The 20,531-nt window shown below is 39.7% G+C and overlaps 2 protein-coding genes and 1 non-coding gene across 3 annotated transcripts; 2 read left to right on the plus strand and 1 right to left on the minus strand.

Annotated features, from left to right (window-relative positions):
- The first annotated feature begins 60 nt into the window (after window positions 1–60).
- On the plus strand, window positions 61–13,507 carry tmprss9 (transmembrane serine protease 9). Its single transcript, XM_042484028.2, has 15 exons — window positions 61–3,195; window positions 3,349–3,476; window positions 3,556–3,623; window positions 3,715–3,890; window positions 4,048–4,092; window positions 5,092–5,205; window positions 5,559–5,724; window positions 5,898–6,172; window positions 7,183–7,325; window positions 7,666–7,951; window positions 8,572–8,685; window positions 9,359–9,527; window positions 9,630–9,895; window positions 10,982–11,118; window positions 11,772–13,507. The coding sequence occupies exons 1-15, from the start codon at window positions 3,045–3,047 to the stop codon at window positions 11,931–11,933; spliced, it is 2,400 nt and encodes a 799-aa protein (XP_042339962.2). The 5' UTR covers window positions 61–3,044; the 3' UTR covers window positions 11,934–13,507.
- Window positions 13,508–13,621: 114 nt separating this feature from the next.
- On the minus strand, window positions 13,622–15,974 carry timm13 (translocase of inner mitochondrial membrane 13 homolog (yeast)). The gene is made up of 3 exons (XM_042482273.2): window positions 15,724–15,974; window positions 15,261–15,329; window positions 13,622–14,944 (listed from the first exon to the last, which is right to left on the minus strand). The coding sequence occupies exons 1-3, from the start codon at window positions 15,841–15,843 to the stop codon at window positions 14,846–14,848; spliced, it is 288 nt and encodes a 95-aa protein (XP_042338207.1). The 5' UTR covers window positions 15,844–15,974; the 3' UTR covers window positions 13,622–14,845.
- Window positions 15,975–20,383: 4,409 nt separating this feature from the next.
- LOC121941441 (U5 spliceosomal RNA) lies at window positions 20,384–20,497 on the plus strand. Its single transcript, XR_006105752.2, has one exon. It is a non-coding gene; the product is annotated as a U5 spliceosomal RNA (small nuclear RNA).
- The last annotated feature ends 34 nt before the right edge of the window (window positions 20,498–20,531 follow it).

Below are 20,531 nucleotides of genomic sequence, written 5' to 3' on the forward strand. Positions count from 1 at the left end.
AGATCGCTGACATTTGGAGCAAATAAATCGGTACTGAGCTGCAGTTTTCTGTGTAGCTCAGCAGTCTTGAGCCAAGCAGACTTTTCCAGTAAGGATTATATCCAATTCAGCAGACCCACTGACCCACTGGTATTTTGTAGAGTTACTCTCCTACTCAGCTCGGTGTCATTGCCGTCTTCTTTGATCAGAAAAACAATTTGCTGGTGAAATCAGCTAGTTCAGACCAGTTGTTTGACTTTTTAACCACCATTTGATGGTATTCTGGAACGAACGGCTGGATTGGCCACAGCTCTGTCCTTTTTTTTTCACGCAGTAACAGAAGTATTTGATTGGGATCTTTCAAAGTGTGTAAAGGAATAAAGAGTGTGTGTGCTGTGAGTGTGAAGATAAGCCACTCAAGCCTGTCTGCACACTGACAAAGAGACATTTGTGGTAATAACTGCTCTGACTCAGTGGTGCTTTAGGCAGGGTGGGGGAATATTTAAGTAAGCTCATTTAGCTTTGTTAGGATTGTTCCTTCAGAGAGGGATTATATATTGGCATCTGACTCGAATTTTTTATTAAAATAGGATCTAAGTCATTTTAAACAAGGCAATGTTATCAAAACACCATTTTTAACACTAGATTTTCCAGTTTTGCCACTCATAGTTGTGTTTTTTTCTCTATTGTGAACAGGTCATCCTGAATCGCTTCTATTTAAAGGGAAGCTGGTATTTTTCAACCTGGACCCTATTTTCTATTTTTTGTTTGTCTATGTGACCTTTGGGAACAATATTTTCTAAAATTGGCCCATTATTGAGTGAAAGGGCTGTGGCCAGCAGGAGCAAACAGGCATTTGTGTAGTTTCAGTCTACAATCACTATAAGTGGCTCAGATTATTATTCTAAGGGTCTGCCATAATTATAGAAAGGATCCCAACAGAATTAGACCTTTTTATTTAAGAGTAAGATCTGTTTTGTTAACTAGAAACAGCCCTATAATGCCTGTTGCCAAAGCCACCAGACTCTGTGTAAATAAACAGTAATTAAAGAGTGTAGAGCCAACATATATTGAGCCAAAATATTGTTTTAACATCTAACTGGGTGAGTTATGGGTTTATTTCAATCAAGTGTTTTACTATGATTTCTGTTTATGTAAACAGAGTCCTGTGGGTTGGCTGATTTTGATTGATGATTGAATTTGCTGTTTCTGGTTTGACAAAAAGGATCCTGCTCTATAACAAAGAGGTCTGTCTCTTTAGAAATCCTTTCTATTATGTCGTCAGACACTTTTAATAACAACCTGAGTCTGTCAGTTGCAAAAGCACTTTTACAGGATGTAAACTGATGTAAAAAAGTGTGTAGCCATGCTATTCAAAACTGGAAGAATTGGAAAAACTGGCATTTATACCAGTCACTTAGACACAAAAAAGGGAAAAAGAGTCCAGGTTGAAAATACTGAAGTTAACCTTTAACATTTAAATTTGTTAGTATAGCTTATATTTTTATATCATCACAGAATAGTGAATTTTATATATTTTTTTTTAGTTTATTACAGTCCCTCTCTCACTGTCAGACTAAGTGCAGTAGGTTAATAAACTCGCTGTGAAGGCACTTTAACAGATTAGAGAAACTATAATCCAGGTAAAAGGAGCCTAATGGTTTGCCAGGTGTTGTGAGCCTGAGACATGCAGCCAGAATACCTGGAGGCTTCGCTCCTCCTCTGCTGCTCAGTCACTGTGTCAATGGAGCACCGGCAGGCGGCAGCTAGAGGGAGCACTGAGCTCCACTGAGATTTTTTTATGCCTTTTTTGCATAATTTTCATCCAACCTGCTGTCATGTGCGTAAAGGAGTAGCCGCGGTTTATTATTTACCTGGAGATTATGGGAGCTCTGAGGTGACGGTGGAAATGCTTGTGCACACTGGGGTGTAACTGAAGGGATCAAGACCGATGGGAGGAGGGTCGGCCGGGGATTTCTGAAGCCAAGCCGAACTGTCTAAAGTAAACTGAAAAGGTGAGCTACCTGCGGGACGGACACGGCACGCCCCTTGGCAGGTGGAACAAATAGCGGACCTCTCTGCCGTGTCTTCCTCCATCCATGTATCTATTCTTGTGTGCGCCAGGTCACGCACTGAGAGCTGCGGGATTTCGTGAATGTCAGTGTTCAGGAGAAAGAGGTGAGTGGGTTTACCTCAGAACATAAAGCTGTTTTTGTTTCGTGCTGTGCGCTGCGGGGCACCTGGAGTCACGGTGCGTAATTTACTGGTGCAGTGGATTTTTTTTTTGTTACCGCGGCCATTTAATTATTGAAATCCTATTATCTTCAAAACTTGGGAGAAGTTGACTTGATGTTAGTGTGATCTATTTCAACATCCGATCTATAATCGTCAGGAAACATGGCCTCCCAGGTCTCTTTTACGCGCGTCCTGACAATCTTAGTCAGCTCTCCTGAACAGAATCACTGCTGAATGTGTCTGTGTCTGAAATAGTTTACAATCGACATTTTCTTTAATGGGCTTCTTGTATTTTTTTATGTTTTCATTATCGCCCAGCAAGCTACACTTCTTTTTTTTTTCTTTTTTGGTAATGTTATTAGTGGTATCTCACGCCTTAATTTTTGGGATCACCTTTTTAACCGCTGTTGAATTTGTCTTGTATGAATGACGATAAATATCATTCCGTATTTACTGAGTGTCCGATGATATTAAACTTTGATTTAAGTCGTTTTTGTTTATATGTGTGCAGAGTTTAATCTGTCAAAATGCATAGCAGTGGAGCGTAATACATATATCATATTGTAATATAGAATAATATATATGTTCTTACTGGTATCAGGGTATGTCTTATTGTAACCAGTGCAGTAATTTATAATGCCCCAATCACCATAAAATCTCAGTCTAATGATGTATTTAAAAGTGTCCTCAAATATTTGTCACTATTTATATATATATGTATATTTTATTAATTTATTTTTGTAACCAGGACTGGATCATTTTGTCTGTGGGGCATTATGATACTGGATACAGTGGGATGTAAATTGTGAGGTTGGTGCTGTGAATCCAACATGGAGGTGAAGAAGGATGATGGAGGAGGAGGGCAGTGGTCCTCTCCGGGCACCTCCTCTGCTCCCTCAAACCCTGCCTGCTGCAGGAGCACCCTCATAGCTTTCCTCCTCTTCTTCCTCGTTATTGGGGTTTTTGTAGGCCTGCTTATTGGTGAGTGGCACATCATCACACAACTGCATACTTCAACATGTATTATACAAGTATAATATGTGATGAACTATTACTCTGTTATAGACAATTTCAAAATGTTATTATTCTGTGAAGCTATCTGTAATAATCCATTATTTCCACTGTTGTTTCCAGCCTATCTGGTGCAGGAGCAGCATTATTTTATGGAGACAGTGGAGCTGAGAGGTCTGAAGTATGATCCAGCTCTGCGGGAGGAGAACTCTGGTTTCTCCATAGTACTGACCTCAGTTTTAAAGTCCAAGGTTTGTACAGACTGTCACTATTGAGAGCACAGCAGTTTCTTTTTAAAGTCTTAAACTGTACATTTGAACTTAATTACAGATTAAATATGTCTTCACTGCCTCGTCGATATCGCATCACTATGTTGATTGGAGTATTGTTGCCTATGGGTGAGTAAAAACTGAAGTGAGGTGGATCATTTACTCCAAGCCAGAAAACATCCAGAAGACTTAACCACCAACAATGTCTGTTTCTTCCCAGTAACATTAATGGTGAAGTGATGGCAACCTTCAGACTGGTCTTCAGGGTGTCTAAGATCCAGCAGTATTCAGAAAACTTTATTCAGGACCTGCTGAGAGCAGGACTAAGCTCAGTCATGCATGGGAAACCACTGGAGGTGCCAGGATTTGGAGAGATCAACGCTATCATCTTACTGGGTATTGAAAAAATACTGTCATCAGTAGACTGTCTGCAGCCTACAAGTAGATGTGTGTAGTTGGGGTGACAAAAATAGGGCACAGCTGTAGAATATGTTGTCTCAGGGTGTCATCCGTCCTCACAGGATCTAATGTTTGTCTGTCTCCTCATTCATAGGAGCCAGTGGGAAGTCTTTTTATGCAATTGGAGATGAGATGATAGGTGAGTGATTATGTTGGTGATCCATGGTGAAGTGTGCCAGCACATGATCTTCCAGCATATATTTACAGTGTACTGGAATACCAAAACAGTTTTTTTGTAATATCAGGGCAAATAGTGTGACACGTTGACTTGTTAATTACAGACAAATGTCCTTTTCTGTCTTTTTAAAGAAATCTATATCATTTAAAGATTTATGTATCATGTACAAGATTTTTTATTTATTTATTTTTAATGTACAGACTAATTCCTTGCAATAATCATGACCCTCTAAAAGTGTGTGGGGGTGTATTTATCTGCAGACTCGTATTTCTTGCTATATTCAAGGGCATCCCTGGGTTCAGTGAGCATGTGCAGTAGGGACTTAATTAAAAGATGGCAACCTGGTGACAGACCGTAAGCAGTACACATCACTGTACGCTGCAAAAGTTGCAGACACAGTTTCAAAAAAACAAAAAAAAAATAATATAGCAAATGAGAAAGAATATTATGTTGGTTATCACTTTCATGGGTGATACTGTTAATAAAAAGTGACCGACAATTCCTGCACCTGTACCTTAAAAGAACTGACTCTTTTCTGTGACTTTTAAAGGACAGGTCAACATTTTTAAGATCATAAAAGGACACTCACATGCTGACCATACTGGTTTTGAAGACATCCCTCCAAAAGTCATGTTAGGAATGATTTTTTTTCATACAGTATGAACAGAAGGAATAATTTTAGTGAACAACAACTCTTGCAATGCACATATCGGTATGTAAGTTCTGTTTTAGGACGGACAGAGAATGTGAACCTTTCCATCCTTCTTGCACCTAAATACCTCAGGTGAAAACAAAGAATACTGTGAAGAAACATAAAATTCATATTATTTTATACCAATGTTGATTTTCCTCTCAAAATATTGTTTTAATTCTCTATTCATCCTTGTGATGCGCATGTTCATATTGCATTTTTATCTATAATTCTCATCCTAACAGTTTTATATCATCTTTGCTCTCCAGCCAGGTGTCCTGACAACACCTTCACTTGTGACAATGGAGAGTGTGTCACCAAACTGAATCCAGAGTGCGACTTCATCCCTGACTGTGCAGATGGATCTGATGAAGCTCATTGTGGTGAATGACTCTTGAAACTACAAATTTTACTACTGTCCTTTTCAGGCTCATTGTTGATTTTCTTTTAGTTGTTATTGGTAAAAAAAAAAAACAAAACAAAAAAAAAAAACTTGCACAGTTACCACGGACTGCAGCTTAATAGGCAAGGCAGCTTTATTTATAGCACATTTCATCCAACAGGGCAAAACAAAGTGCTTTACAGAGCAATAAAATATAAAAACATAATAAAGGATACAGAATACACAAGCACTGATGGCTCTTATTGTAAATTTGAGGTTACTGACACACCTGTTAGAAGAAAACATTACTGCTTCATCTCCATCTTGACTGCATCATCCAACTTTTCCCCTCAGCCTGTGGTACACGTCCCGCTATGGGGAGTCGGGTGGTGGGCGGAGAGGATGCTCGGCAAGGAGAGCTCCCATGGCAGGTCAGTCTGAGGTTCCATGGACGCCACATGTGCGGAGCCTCCATCATAAATGAACGCTGGCTGGTCAGCGCAGCACACTGCTTTGAGAGGTAGGCGTCTTTCCAAGTCACTGTGGAGCTTTTAAATTATCTCTCAAGCAGTGACAGAACAGCAAAAATAAATTAAGAAACCATTAACCCATTTTAATTACTGTAGATTGTGCTAATACATGACTTGCATGTATATTTAAAACCTCCATCATCCCTTTCCTTTCTGTTTCTAGGGACAATGACCCCAGTGAGTGGACGGCCCTGGTTGGTGCCCGACTAGTGAGCGGCGAGGAGTCTGAGTCCACAACAATTAACATCAAGTCGCTGGTTGTGTCTCCAGACTACAATCCCATGACCACTGACAACGATGTCAGTGTGCTGGAGCTGGAGACCCCTGTCACCTTCAGCTCTTACATCCAGCCTATCTGTCTGCCCTCCCCGTCTCATGTGTTCGCCCCCGGACAGAGCTGTGTGGTTTCGGGGTGGGGCGCACTACACCAGTTTAATCGTGAGTCTGCCTGCAGCAGTACACATCAACACGTCAATAGATGCGCAACTTAGAGGGAAAATTACCTCTTTTTTTCAGTACCCGACATTATGACGTCAATAGTGATTATTATTAGCTTTCAGGCAGAGGTGGGACCCAGTCATTGTTTTGTATGCCATTCATGCCTCAAGTCAAGACTAACAAAATCCAAGTCCTAAACTTTGACCTTCAAGTTCTAAACAAGTCACAATGTATTCTTCAGCAAACTTAATGCCAACATTACATTTAGGCAATTAGAGAAACTTAGAAATAGCACACTTACTATGTTAATGTTAGCCTTGATTTAACTGTTCTTTATGCAGCCTCAAAAGTTGTTGCATCTTCGTCCGTAACTTTCAACCTGCATGTTGTGCCCACTGCAATTTATGTTATTGTTGAGCACCATGTAGTTTTTTTAGGCTATTTGATTGAAATTATCTTTGGTATGATTTTTTTTTCCAACTGGTGCTCAGTAATGTAACCTTTTTTTTTTAATGGATCTTTCCTGCAACTTGACTGTACACTTTTGGACTGGTTTAAACAAGTCTTTTTTGATTTTGCCAAAGCTATAGTAATCAAAGTCCACACCTCTGCTTCCAGATTATATTTTCCTACAAGATGATAATGGAAAAACAAACAATTTATAATGAAGATACTACAACTAAACATTCAGTGTCAGTAAGTTTAGAAAGTTGTATCCATCAATGGTAATGTCGGCTTTCGGACAAGGAAAAAAATCAGATTTAAACTATATTATAAAAACCAAAGTCCCACATGACATCAAGTCTCATTTCATGGTATAACTACAGTACGTCCTCCAACTCTATGTGAAGTTAATCTAGATTTGCAGTACATCCTAAAATCTTGAAAGCTGTTGTACCTTGTTTGTTAAGAATAACTGTTTTTATCAACATTTCCATTGCAGCAGGACTGCGTGTTGAAATACGATCAGTCTGAGTAATTCAGTCGTCCTGTGCTCTTCTACCATTCAGCTGCGGTGCCTCCCACACTGCAGAAGGCAGTGGTGAAAATCATTGACTCCAAGGTGTGCAATAAATCCTCCGTGTACAGAGGAGCTGTTTCTCACAATATGATGTGTGCAGGATTCCTGCAGGGCAAGGTGGACTCTTGTCAGGTCAGTGCTGTATCACTTCCTTCACGTAAGGCGGCCACAATAGCACGAACTATCGAGTTACATTTTTCTTACAATACTGTCTTTTCTTGGGGGAAAGTGTGTATACCTGTGCTCCTGAAACTATAAGTAGGGTCAAAAATGTATGTTAGCACTGGTCCCATCCTAAAAATAGAGGTCTGTTGGCTGTTGCGGTTATTACCATGTGAGTATAGAAATAAATCTAATTTTCCTAAACACAGTTCAGATTCTGCTAATGAGCAGTTAAATGTCAAAACATGCAAAAAAACAAACTCGAGTGATTAGAGATAAGAGAATCATTTGTCTTGTGTTTTCCCTGCAGGGTGACTCTGGAGGACCTCTGGTGTGTGAGGGGGCCCCGGGGAGGTTTTTCCTGGCTGGGGTGGTGAGTTGGGGTGTGGGCTGTGCACAGATCAACAGGCCTGGGGTTTATTCCCGCGTCACCAGGCTCCGCAACTGGATTCTAAGCCACGCAGATCCCAGCTTGGCCCATGATTACTTCCAGTACGCTCCTACCGTGCCAGTTACTGTGACAGGAAGAAGCTTTAATGATCCAGCAGTACCCAGGACCATAGCCATGAACGTGTCACCTGCACCAACGCTACCTGGTAATGTCGCAGCTTATTTTATCTGTCACTCACCGAGAGGGGCAAAACTACATCAAAAATATCTTTTTACAAATTAGAAATACTTGCTCATCAAATGTATCAAAATAAAATACAAAATACTGGTATGATAACATGTATTTAATTATAATAAAAGTGATTTGTAATTTGAAAATACATCCTATACAAACTGAGGGGATCACATATATGAAATATATGGAAGCTCTGAGCACATTGCTGGACCCAACATGTGTGTAACGTGATTCACTTGCATTTAGTCAAAGACTCTGATTATGCTAAATGGGGTTTTTCATCTACACTTTAAATTTGGCGATAAAAATGTGTTTTTTATTAATAAAATTACATAGTAAATAATGTTATGTATTTCAAATACAAAAGTACAAGCTCTTAGATTCCTTTTTTTCTGTCAAGCAAAATAGAAATTACAAAATACTCAAAAGTATTTCAAAATGTATTTTAAATAAATTTAATTGAAATACTGCACTTCACTGGTCACTCATTAATCAGTTACCCAAGAGGAACACAATAAAGTCAGTCATGAATATAGTATCACTGAGTAGTCTAACAGTCATGCTACATGATTTGTCCGTCGTGTCTTCCAGTCTTGAACTGCACTGGAAACTTCCAGTGCAGCGCCTCCTCCTGCATCAGCAAAGTCAACCCAGAGTGTGACGGAGTCCCAGACTGCCCCAATCAAGCCGATGAAAGAAACTGTGGTAGGTTTATATGAGTAAAAAAAAAAAGTCCACATACTGGATTTAAAGGGACACTTTGTCGATTTCCAACCAGCTTTTTAGCATAACAGTGTTAGTAATGTGTAAATGAACTGTGTAAACTACCCTCCATCTTACCAGCATCCAGATCCCCCTGCTCATCCACCAGCTCAAATCTGTCATCCAGCAGCTCTTCGCTGGCTTATGGTCTGTTGCATGAACTACAGATCTGCCCACGGACACAGAGTATGAAGCCAAATCAAGAAAGAGAGCTGCACCTTTCAGTCTCTCCCTGAAACACAGACCAAACTCAGATCAAACTGTAAAACAAAGCAGAGCGGATCAAATGTAAACCAAAAATCTGCCTGTTTCTCGCCTACATATTTTCAGAAACATATTTTAGCTTACAGTTTAACTGTAATTTGGGGTCATTTGTTACCACCTCCCCACCATATTATTTCCTGTGGAAACACAACCAAGCTTTCATCATGCCACCCACCATCGGGAACATTTATTAGTCCAGTGCGGTGCAGTGCATTGTGGTAGTTGAAGGTTATCTATCTCTTGAGCAAAAGCAAACGCCACAGCCCTCTTTCTCTGTTTTCTCTGGCGATGTAGCACCATTTCCAAAACTAATTACCTAAGGAAATTCTTCTGATGCATGTTTTTGTTTTAGACTGCGGCGCACGTCCTGCACTGGGCTCCCACAGGATCGTAGGTGGAGTAACAGCACGAAGGGGGGAGTGGCCTTGGATTGGCAGTCTCCAATATCAGAGACTGCACCGTTGTGGCGCCACGCTCATTCACAGCAAATGGTTACTCACAGCGGCGCATTGCTTCAAAAGGTACTGCTAAACCTAAACTGTGCCCCAAAATTATTTGTTCACCTCAAAAAACTGATTCTCCCATTACATCCAGAATGTAACTGAGCCTATCTTTATTTATAGTGACCCGAGCCCCACTAACTGGGCTGTGAGCCTGGGATCTGTGCTGCGCTCTGGGGTAGGAGCTCTGGTCATCCCCATCCAGAGAGTCATCATTAACCCAGCCTTTAATGACACCAACATGGACCATGATGTGGCTCTGTTGGAGCTGGCAACCCCAGCCCACATGTCCTACACCATCCAGTCTGTGTGTCTCCCCTCACCAGTGCACCGATTCATCCAGAATGTAGAGTGCTACATTGCAGGCTGGGGATCTATGAGGGAAGGAGGTGAGATATTTAAATGCCCTCTGACATGACACTCGGTTATCTGGAGAGCATCAAGCATATTGCATAATGATATGTTTGCGTTACAGCACACTGGACAATTGGACAACATTATCCACAGGGAATTTCAACAAGTGTTTTAGTTGTGGACTGTCATAGTCTGCACAACACTGACAATACACTTGTGCAATATCAGGAATTATCTGAATTAAATCTCACCTGTATGTATGTGTGAGATGTTCAGATGTAGACAGGATATGATACAACCAAAAAGTTAAAATGCAGAAGGAAACCATATGTTGAAGAACATGCTTTTTTTTTTTTTTTTTAAACAAATGTCTAATACTATTGCCCAAAGTCTGGTACAAGGTGAGGGGAAAATGTCTAATAACGTAAAAAGTGAACATTTTAATCAAATATTGTAAATAAGCAGTAAGTTTAGGATTAGTTTAGAAAACTTTAGTCAAGTAGTTTAGTCTTGCTTCAATCAAATGTAGTTTTTTTCATTATGGATTATTATTACTGTGATCATTCACATACTTGTACTTGTACTTTTCCATATAATTTCTCATGAGAAACTTGTAAATATAATCTTGTATAGTGGGACAGTACATTCCTAACTAGTTTAAACATCCACAGTTTGTCATCAGTATTTATTGGTAAAAATGCTGTGAAATGCTGCCATTTTTATTTTTATTTTTTTTGGGGAAGTTACATTTTTATTTTCTTATTGACTCATGTTCAATTAAAAAAAAACTTTTCTAGGTGTCCCTTAGCAACTGCTTATATAGTCTAATGTGTAGGGCTGGCTCAGGTCTATTCTACACTGTATTTCTCACTTTTTTCTATGTAGCACTGCAGACAGTTTTACTTTTATCCACTGAGATTCTGACTTATCCATAAGTTAAACTGCCAGAACAATGGAGGTGAATGGAATTTGGTTTGTGGTGCTCACAGCTGTTAAAAAACCCCCCAAAAAAAACCTCTTAAAAATGCAACAACTTGTCTTTCCAGAAACAGTTTTATAATCTGATTTATCCTTTGTAAAAATGCATTAATCACTAACATAATAATTACTTTTTGGTGCAGGTTCGCTGACCAACCTGCTGCAGAAAGCCGCAGTAAACATCATCGACCAAGCAGACTGTCAGCAGTCATATGGAAACGTGCTGACTCCTAACATGATGTGTGCTGGTTACATGGAGGGAGGCAGGGACACCTGTTTGGTAAGATGCAGGACTTTATACTATGTGACACAAATACCGTTAACACAGCCTGGAAATGAGCCGGACATCTGGGTGCTGCAGTCTTGGCAGCATCTGAGCAATAAGATTGTGGATTGAGATTAAACAAGTGAGCAAAGGGTCAGAGGAAATAGGGCTGTGGCTCTGATAAATCTCTTTTACAGTGGATGGTTAACCAGGTCAGACCAAAGTAAATCTTGCCCTTTACAGGTTTCTAAGACTTGCCATAAGAGAAATTAAAAGCATTGGAATAATTTATGGGTTGAAAATACTTGAGATACTATAATGATGGAGAAAAGCAAGTGTTGCTCATTGAGGAAAATTGCAGCACTTCTGAAAGAGATGCTTATCTGATGGGACAGAGTTAAAAATACAGAGCCCCCCTTTTCACCAGCTTCCTCTCTGTAATCTTCTTATGTAAGGAAACCCTCATGCATTCCTGTCTCGGTCAAAGCACCTGGCATCTCAGCAGCGATCCAAGTGACATTCTCTTTGTACCTTACTCTTCTGCTGCCTCACTCATTCTTAGTTTTATTCTCCTTGACGTGCTGGAAACCTCAGCGCCTTGAGGTTATTTTGATTTCTAACAAATTATTAAAAGGCTGTTTTCAACCCACCACTCCTTTGTCATCCAGGGAGACTCTGGAGGCCCGCTGACCTGCCGTGAGCCCTCTGGCCAGTGGTTTATTGCTGGAGTGACCAGCTGGGGACATGGATGTGGGCGAATTGGTTTCCCGGGGGTTTACACTCGTGTGACATCTGTCAGAAAATGGATATCCACATACCTGCCTTTCTGAAGAGGCAAAACAGAGCTGTGAGTGAACACAGTGGATTTTCTGATCGAAAACTGTACTGTACAAGGACCAAAAGTCACGCTAAAAGCCACACATATACACAGTAGTCTCCACAGTATTGACCTGTGTGACCTACTGGTCATAGGTGCTGTTTCCTACACTGTGCAATCATCTGAACTGGGACCATCCTCTTTCATAATGTACTGAAGAAATAAGGAGAACACTGAACTGTGGCTTGTGGACGTTCTGCTAGCACGTGCATGATTGAAAGTATTTATTTCAGTTATTTATTTTGCTGACTGGTAAACTTGCGGTACATGGTGCATTTTTAATTCATTTTGTGTGGGGTTCGAAATATAGACCGATCAGCCAAAACATTAAAACCACTGCTGGGTGAAGTGAATAACGCTGATCAGCTTGTTACAGTGCAATGTTCTGCTGGGAAACCTTTGGTCCTGGAATTTAAGTGGATGCCAATTGACACACTCCACCCACCCAAACAGTTGCTGGGGATCACACCACTCATGGCAATGGCAATTGGGGGGGTCACTGCCATTGGGGATTGTCATAGCTATTGTGGGGGGGGGGTACTTTGTCTACATGTTTAGTGGCATTCACATGAATTTCAGGACCCATGATTTCCCAACAGAACATTGCATTGAAACAATATGTTAATCACCTCAACTGGCAGTGGTTTTAAAGGGGCCCTATTATGCTTTTTGGGGTTTTCCCTTTTCTTTAGTGATTTGTGAAGCATTTTTGTTCTTGTAAAAGGTCTCCTAAGTAATACAGCCCAAAGTCCGAGCCAAAGAGAGCTCTCTCTCCTACAGAGGGCACTGCTCCTAAGCTGCCTGAAACAGCTCGTTTGAGTTCCAGTGTTTTCTTCAGTAATTTGGTGATATCACAATGTAACAAATCAAATAGAATAAAATGTGCATAGAGAGAGCCAGCTGACCAATCAGAGCAGACTGGGCTTCTCAGGAGGCGGGACATAAGCTCAGACAGAGGTGTTGCAGCAAAGGGAAGTATGAGACACATTATGTGTTTTTGAACATTAAAGCATGTAAACCTATTCTAGTAGACCCCCAAAATGCAAACATAAAATGCAAATATAGAACACTGAAACTCAAACGAGTTGTTTCAGGCAGCTTAGGAGTGTTGTTTGAAGTAAAGAGAGCTCCCTTTGGCTTGGACTTTGGGTTTTATTACCTAAGAGACCTTTTAAAAGCAGAAAAATGCTATACAAAACAAAGGAAAGGGAAAACCTAAAGAGCACAATAGGTCCCCTTTAATGTTTTGGCAGATTGGGTGTATTTGGTTCATATATGGGTAAATTTCCATGTGTTTTTTTTGTATCTATTGTTGGATAATAACACAAAGATGCAATACAATAATTGTTACTGAAAGGTGGGTTTCCCGGGGGAAAATATAGTTCTGTATGAAAATGTGGTGCTTGGATAAGCTTTAAAGTAATTTTGACTTGAGTTTGATGAACTTCTGGTAATGTTTTGTTGACAGTGCCACAGCATACACAACCTTGGGCACTTGATTCTGTTACTTAGGGCTTAAACTCGTCTTCAGCTTCAGGGCTCGGCTGCAAGCGCATAGAGATTACCACGGAGTGAGCTATCAGCTGCCAGATAAAGGTAAGCCCAAAATATATACACACTCTTTGATGAGAGACACAAGACTCTGATTGATAAGATTTATTGATTTTTTTTTCATGAAAATCATTCCATTTGCTCACAATCACACTGCAAATAATGTTCACAAGCTTCATTTACTTCCCTACATAAATTCAGCAGGATAGAGAAAAAGGACTGTGGTTCCCAGACTTCTGACAAGCTGTGCACATGAAGCTGAGAAAGGTTCAGTGCCTCGTGTACAGCAAGGCAGACCCTGCTGAAACAAGCCCACTACTGTGGAGGGCGGCAGATAGAGTGACAACTAGAAAACAGGTCAGACAAAACAGTTTTGTTCTCCGGGCGTACTTTGATATAGGACTGTTTTGAGGCTTGTGAATGTCAGGTTCACTGCTGTGAAAACACCAAGTTGCTCCTCAGAGTCTTCCTTTTGATTCTAAGTAGGTCTTTCAGAGTAAAAGCTTGTTAAGGAAACCCTGTGTTGTCCCTTCGGGGTTCCAGTCATGCTGTTTATTCTCTTTGCACAAATGTTTAGTCTTGGTCTGAGCATAAACGCAATGAAAAGAACAGGCAACAAACCTGGGGACACTGCTGACAGAGTTTTTTTGGAGCAATTGTGGTGACACTTAAGTCTTGTTTACAGTTATTACAGGTATCATGAGTCCAAATTATACAGGCTCTTAAACACAAGACATGTTTACCTTAATTTGATGGCACAAAGGTGTCAGCTGACTAATTTAAGACATGCTGCAACAGTGCATGTATCTTTTAAACTGTCTTCTCAGGAGCACAAAGGGTTGAAACATATCCCAGCATACACCTGCGCCTTGGCCAGGTTGCAAGTCAATCACAGGGCTAGCACACACTTACACACACACATTCACACATATGTTTGCTCCAACAGGAAAATTAGAGTTTTCAATTCTCCTGACCTACATGCATTAAAAATGCAGGTGTAAATGCAGCTTTTTCAAATGCATGTTTACTTGTTAACCAGAAGATTAATTACCCACAACATAAAAACACAAACAATCAAACTTTGTTGCTTAACTCTTCCTCAGAGCAAAGTGAAAATGTCCACAGAGACATTGTTATGGCTAGAGTCCACAGGCTCTGCTTGCCTGTCTGTTTGTGAGGTATTATGATGACGATGGTGTGCAGCTGCCATGACACACCTGTGCACAGCTGCTGGCCTCCAGTGGAAACGCTGTGCTCCTCCTCACTGTGAGCAGCAGCCCGAGGAAGTGAAGGAACGGGTGAGGAGAGGGATGTTCACATGCGAGCTCTTTCTCTCTGTAATCTAGAGTTGTACGTTCGGGACACGGTGTTCCAGGCGTCCATATATCGGTCCATACACATGGCAATGCATTTCTGTGAGGAGAAAAGGAAAGACATAAACACAACCCATTATCTATAAGGCTGCAACCAACAAACCATTCTGCCAATTAACCATTAATTAAATAATATATGAATTTTTTTTTTTTAAAATGGCTATTATAATTTTACAGAATTTAGAATTTAAGTTGCTTTTTTTGTCTGACCAACAATCCAAAATGCAAAAACATTCCCCCCATTATCATAGAAATCAAAGAAAAGCAGCAAATTGTCATAAGATCACAACAGATTGTTTCAGCTCTGGTCTTTTATTTTTTTTTCATCTGAAAGCAAACTTGAAAGCCCAGCATACCTGCTCAGAGTTGTCCAGCGTGCTTCCAGGTTTACCTATGCACTTCTTGAAGCATTTGTCAGTCATTCTCTGAAACACAAAGACATTATAACTTTTTTTTTTTTTTACCACTGGTTCAGTGTAACCAAGTATAAACTCAAGTACCTCACTTAAGTGCAATTTTGGGTCTAGACCTAAACCGCTACTTAAGCTGGTTAAAAATATAGCCGGGGTTTAGGGTACACCTGGTTAAAGAGGTCAGAGGTTTGGGGACCTTAACATCTTGCTAACAGCATTTCACTGTCTACTTATTGCTGTTTCTGAGTCAAATATTACAACAATATCTTAATGTAACTTTGTGTCCAGATTAATGAGGGTGCTCGTACCATCGCCAAACAACTTTACCGAATTTCACGTTACTCTTCCACTGAGTTAGGTTTTTAGTTAGTCTTGCTAGCTTCGCAGCTGTGTCCATTTGGTTTACCTGCAGCAGCTCCTGCGCGTTAGCCACCGCGATCTGGACCTTGACCTGCTCCATGATCGTCCCGGTGTCCACTTTACCGCCTGATCCACCGGCCGAGAAGTCTGAACCGAACCCGTCCATTTCTACCGGAGTCGTTAACAAAACGGTGGCTTTAAGGCTCTCCTTTAAACACACGTGCAGACAGCTACTGCTAGGTTTAGCTAACGCAAGTTTGCGATGCCCTTGACACCGGCGGAAGACTAAAGACGTAACTTCCGTTTAGGGAATTCTGATATGGGAAATGTAGTTTTTTCCCCCCTATTATTTATTGAGAGCTTTTCAGACAAACAAGGCACATTTTCTGGACTTACTAAAAAAGTTGCTGCCTAAAGCATACATGATATATTCAAATGCATGTTTTTAATACTTTAAAGACACAGACGGCTTGTCAGCACGGTAGGTACATAAACACTGGCACACCAACTAACAATACACGTGCACGCACGCATCTTTGCCGCACGGTGGCGATAAAGTCAATTGAATCACAACGTCTACATTTTTATTACAGTGATGTAGACAATTTTGAATGTTGCCAACCGATACATGTAACTACTGATGACAAAAAGTTTTTTATTATTTAAAAAGATACATTGACTTTTGATTGTTTTGATTTAATACAAGAGTCATCCTTGTTTATAGGTAGATGATTGCTTGGAACAATACAGCATATCCAGTTGGTGCCCAGTTTAGGGCTGTTATTTCACTAAAAAATAAAATCAAATAAAATATTTCTATATGCCACAAAAAAAGGCAACAATGCCATGATATGATAAGCTATTTTTTTGTTTTTAAGTTTCAAGTTGAGATATGTGCAACAATTATAGAGATGCAGTCACTGGCAAAGACATATTTTTCAGACACTCTGAAACATTGCTAATATTTAGCCCATAAAAAGAAAATCCTCTACATAAAAATAGAATCAAAGACACAAAAGAGTTTAAAAGTTCAAATATAGGGATATAACATGTATTAGCCTTGATATAAAACAAAATAATATATATTTGTGTAGACTGGTAATTGCACAATTGCTAAACTGTAATATAGCTACACATATATGTAGTTAAAGCAGTGAGTAAAATTATACAGACTTGTTTTTGTTTGTTTTCCTGATGTCTGGGCATGTCCTCTTTGTTTCGTCTGACTGTCTTGTATGATCAAATTTATAAATCAGTTACTGGGGTTGTTTTTTTTTTGTTGTTTTTTTTTTTTATTCATTTGCAAAATATTACAGCAATCATTCACCTCAACTGATCAGGCTGTACTGGAAAATAAATTCAATTAAAAATAAATGATATGCATCCACAGTGTGTAATTTTAATCAGGATAGCATATTCCCTTTATCCATTGCATAATTATGTTTCATTGATGTTCAGTCTGTCATTCCAAACAAGTTTGTGATTGTTTGACTGCTGTGCACACTTGCCTGGGTAAACAGAAAAAGTAATTACTTCAAGCTACAACTATGTGGAAAGCAGAGGCCAACAACATAAATAGAAAGTCACAAGAACCTTTTGCTTTGTTAGGTGTCAGGGCCCGGGCATGAGTATCACCCCCTCTGACGACCTCTCTCCTTATGTTTCAGACGGGATGACCTCACTGAGAAGACCACCTGCCTTGAGTGAACAAATAAGTGGTACAGTGAGTCTGCAGGCAACAATGGAGTGACGGTTACTGTCACTGTCAACAGAAACTGTGTGAGTGGCTTGCTGCGATGCTGCGAGCATTGAGGCATAATCGCAGGGGGTCTGATTAATGGCGTGCCTGCCTTGGAGTAATTAATGACCAGTCACACAATGCTAGCACCCAAGCACATGCAAACACATACACACACACACATGCACATAAGTCCTCAGACCAGTTTGGCTTGGAGCCACTGGGTTGACTGGGGGGAAGGGAGGGTTGGGTTAAAGTGCAGCAAAATGAATTAACCCTAGATTACAATCATGAGTTCATTAATCTAATCTTCTTAAATTCTTAATCTCCTCGAGGCACACTTGTGTGTATGAAAGTATTTGGCCCAGTCAGCTAAAAGGGCGGCTTTAACAAGCACTGGCAACAATGGTTATGAAGAGAATGTGAATTACGCTCGAGTGTGTTTATGGTGTCAGACTCAGAGGTTACACAAGACTGTAGGTGATAACTTCAGGGCTTTTATGTGTTTAAAAAAAGCTGTTGATAACTCAAGATAAAAGAAGCAGTCAAGTTTGAGTCCCTTGTAAAGAAACATTAGTGGATACCAGACTGAAAAACACTCTCTCTCTCTCTCTCTCTCTCACACACACACACACACAGTCAAGAAACAGCAGCTTTTAATCTTCAAAAGCAGCTGCTGACTGACAGTAAGTGGGAGTGAGACAGAGAGCAATGGTGGGGAAACCTGAGCAGTGTGACATCAACTCTGGTCTGAGTGTTGGAAATCAGTCATCTCGGTGCACAAACAGTCTACCAGTCAGTTTTACGAGGGAGTAACTGCCCCAGGGCCTTTATTGTTGGAATAAAGATGAAACCTCAAATATTAAAACTGCCACTGATCCATTAACTGTTTCAAGTGTGTCTGTGGTATTTAATTTTCCTTTTAGGACCATTATTCTTTCTTCTTTGCTGACTTACATGGAGCCCTTTTCACAGCTGAAATTTTGGGTTATTAAAGTTGCTTATAACATAAACCTTGATCCATAGGGGTAGACTTTGGGTGGGGCAAGTCCCCATCAATGTTTAAAACATGTGCAATTGTACCCACCAATAAAAACATGAAAGTAACAGAGGAGTTTTATTTTTGACAAAATTACACTATAAATTGATGCAGAAAAGACACAAAATGCAAAAAGTGTTTGATGCATAAAGTTTTCTAGTGAAGGGCCCCCGAACCTTCTCTTTTACTACTGCCCCCCCACCCCTGGCTACGTTTTGGTTAAGTGTCCCAGTTAAGCTAAGAGCCAGCATGCACAATAGCAGAGCCCTGAACCTGGCACACCTAAATGGAACCAAGCCATTATGAATTAATGTTACTAATTTACACCCTGAGACATGTTGGGACAAATCCCAACAAAGAGAGAGCCTTCCACAGAAATGAATCTTCATTCATGACCTGTTTGTATTTCTTGAGATTCTGCAACCATCTTTATTCATCCTTTGCATAAATGCATAGAAAATGCAGAGATAAAAAGACCTCGTTTCCAAACTTCTACTTCAAAATATTTACCCCACTTGTCACACTGTTTCAAGCGGCCCATGAAATTCCTTGTATGTGCAGACTGACTTGGCTGATTCTTGACTGACCTGATTCTTGTCCCATAGCTCACGAGTGCTTAAATCCTTCAGAAAATGCCAGGAATTCAGCTGGAGAAACGATCTCATGGTCTACAGATGGACTTTAACCTGCCATCATATGATCATTAAGACTGCTGGTTATGTGGAGATGGCAAACAGGACAAGGGCTGTGCCTGATGCTAGAGCAGAGATGTTGGTCAATATCCCTTATTACTATATTATTAGTGTTAATATCTGGGTAGACTTGGGCAAAAAATCCTTTATAAATACTCAATTTTCGCACTTGGCTCATGGTTTAGAGGGTTGTCTCATTTTCTTTCTTTTGGGCAATCAGAGGGAGTTTTAAGTGATCAAAAAGTTGTACTTGTTTTTATGGAATTTCTAGTCTTCATAGATGCAACATGTTTATCTAATTAGTTTTAGGCCAACAAAATGTCTCAGCATTTCTCCCCAAAATGTAGTTCCTGGCAGTGTGGAGGTGGTATTTTGACCTTTTTGTCTGGCAATAACACTTTACAGAAAGCCCCACGAACTTGTCGTATAGAATATGATCTGATTTTGAGTCGACTGATTTCTTTATTTTGTGTTATGCGTGCAAACATGTGCCCAACCCTCGTGGGTTTACAAGCAACCATTACAATATTGTTGCAGTGCTCAGTCCAAAACATGTTATCTTGATGCTCAGTCCCCCAAACAAAATACTCTGCTTCAATAAATAATTATTAAACACTAAGAAAATTTAAATCAATAATAATAATAATAATAATAATAATAATAATAATAATAATAATAATAATAATAATTTTATTTTTAGCAACCTGAGGGAGTTTTAGCCTTACGAAAAATGAAATGAAGGCTCAGTGTTTCTTCAGTATTTTTCCCCCAAAATGGAAAGTTTAATTTCTTTCAAGAAAAAAAAAGAGCAAAAAAGAGCAAAAGGTGACTGGAAATTATCTAAAAGAATAGCTGGGCGGAATTAGCAAATATGATCAAAAAACAAAGAAAAATGTCCAGAAAACTATATTTATAATTATCTAAGTACTGTATTCAAAGTTATATTACAGACAAACTATATATATAAGCATATATATATATATATATGCATTAAATATATATATATATTCAATGCTTTCTTGAGGTCATTTCTTTTTTGTCTTTTTTTGTGCTTATTATCAGGTAATTTTCTTGTAACTTTTACGTTTTTTCTTTTACAAACTTCTCACTCATTTTTGGGTTATGTCTTGTTTAGTTGTTTACCTTCTTCCCTTAGAAGAAACCCAAAAACCATCAAAACAATTTGCTCAGATTTTAAAGGGTTCAGGATATTGAAGAGTGCTGTAAATGCACTTTGCTACTCTTGTTTCTCTTCAGATCGTATAAATCTTTCGCCTTTTACCACAGATTTCCGTGGAGAGGAACACTAAGAGTTTTACTTAATTTTTTGATGCCCTGCTAACGCGGGCTTAGAAAAAAAGGGGGAAAAAAATGCACTTTGCTTT

The sequence above is a fragment of the Plectropomus leopardus genome, chromosome 5 (assembly GCF_026936395.1).
Source record: "Plectropomus leopardus strain MGB_pleo_1.0 chromosome 5, ASM2693639v1, whole genome shotgun sequence".
Classification (NCBI taxonomy): domain Eukaryota; kingdom Metazoa; phylum Chordata; class Actinopteri; order Perciformes; family Serranidae; genus Plectropomus; species Plectropomus leopardus.

Coding starts and splice junctions, on each gene's coding strand:
- tmprss9 (XM_042484028.2), top strand. CDS start 3,045: ATGGAGGTGAAGAAGGATGATGGAGGAGGAGGGCAGTGGTCCTCTCCG. Junction 8,686..9,358: donor AGCCGATGAAAGAAACTGTG/GTAGGTTTATAT, acceptor TTTTTGTTTTAG/ACTGCGGCGCACGTCCTGCA. Junction 9,896..10,981: donor GGGATCTATGAGGGAAGGAG/GTGAGATATTTA, acceptor TTTTTGGTGCAG/GTTCGCTGACCAACCTGCTG.
- timm13 (XM_042482273.2), bottom strand. CDS start 15,843: ATGGACGGGTTCGGTTCAGACTTCTCGGCCGGTGGATCAGGCGGTAAA. Junction 15,330..15,723: donor ACGCGCAGGAGCTGCTGCAG/GTAAACCAAATG, acceptor TTTGTGTTTCAG/AGAATGACTGACAAATGCTT. Junction 14,945..15,260: donor CGCTGGACAACTCTGAGCAG/GTATGCTGGGCT, acceptor TTCTCCTCACAG/AAATGCATTGCCATGTGTAT.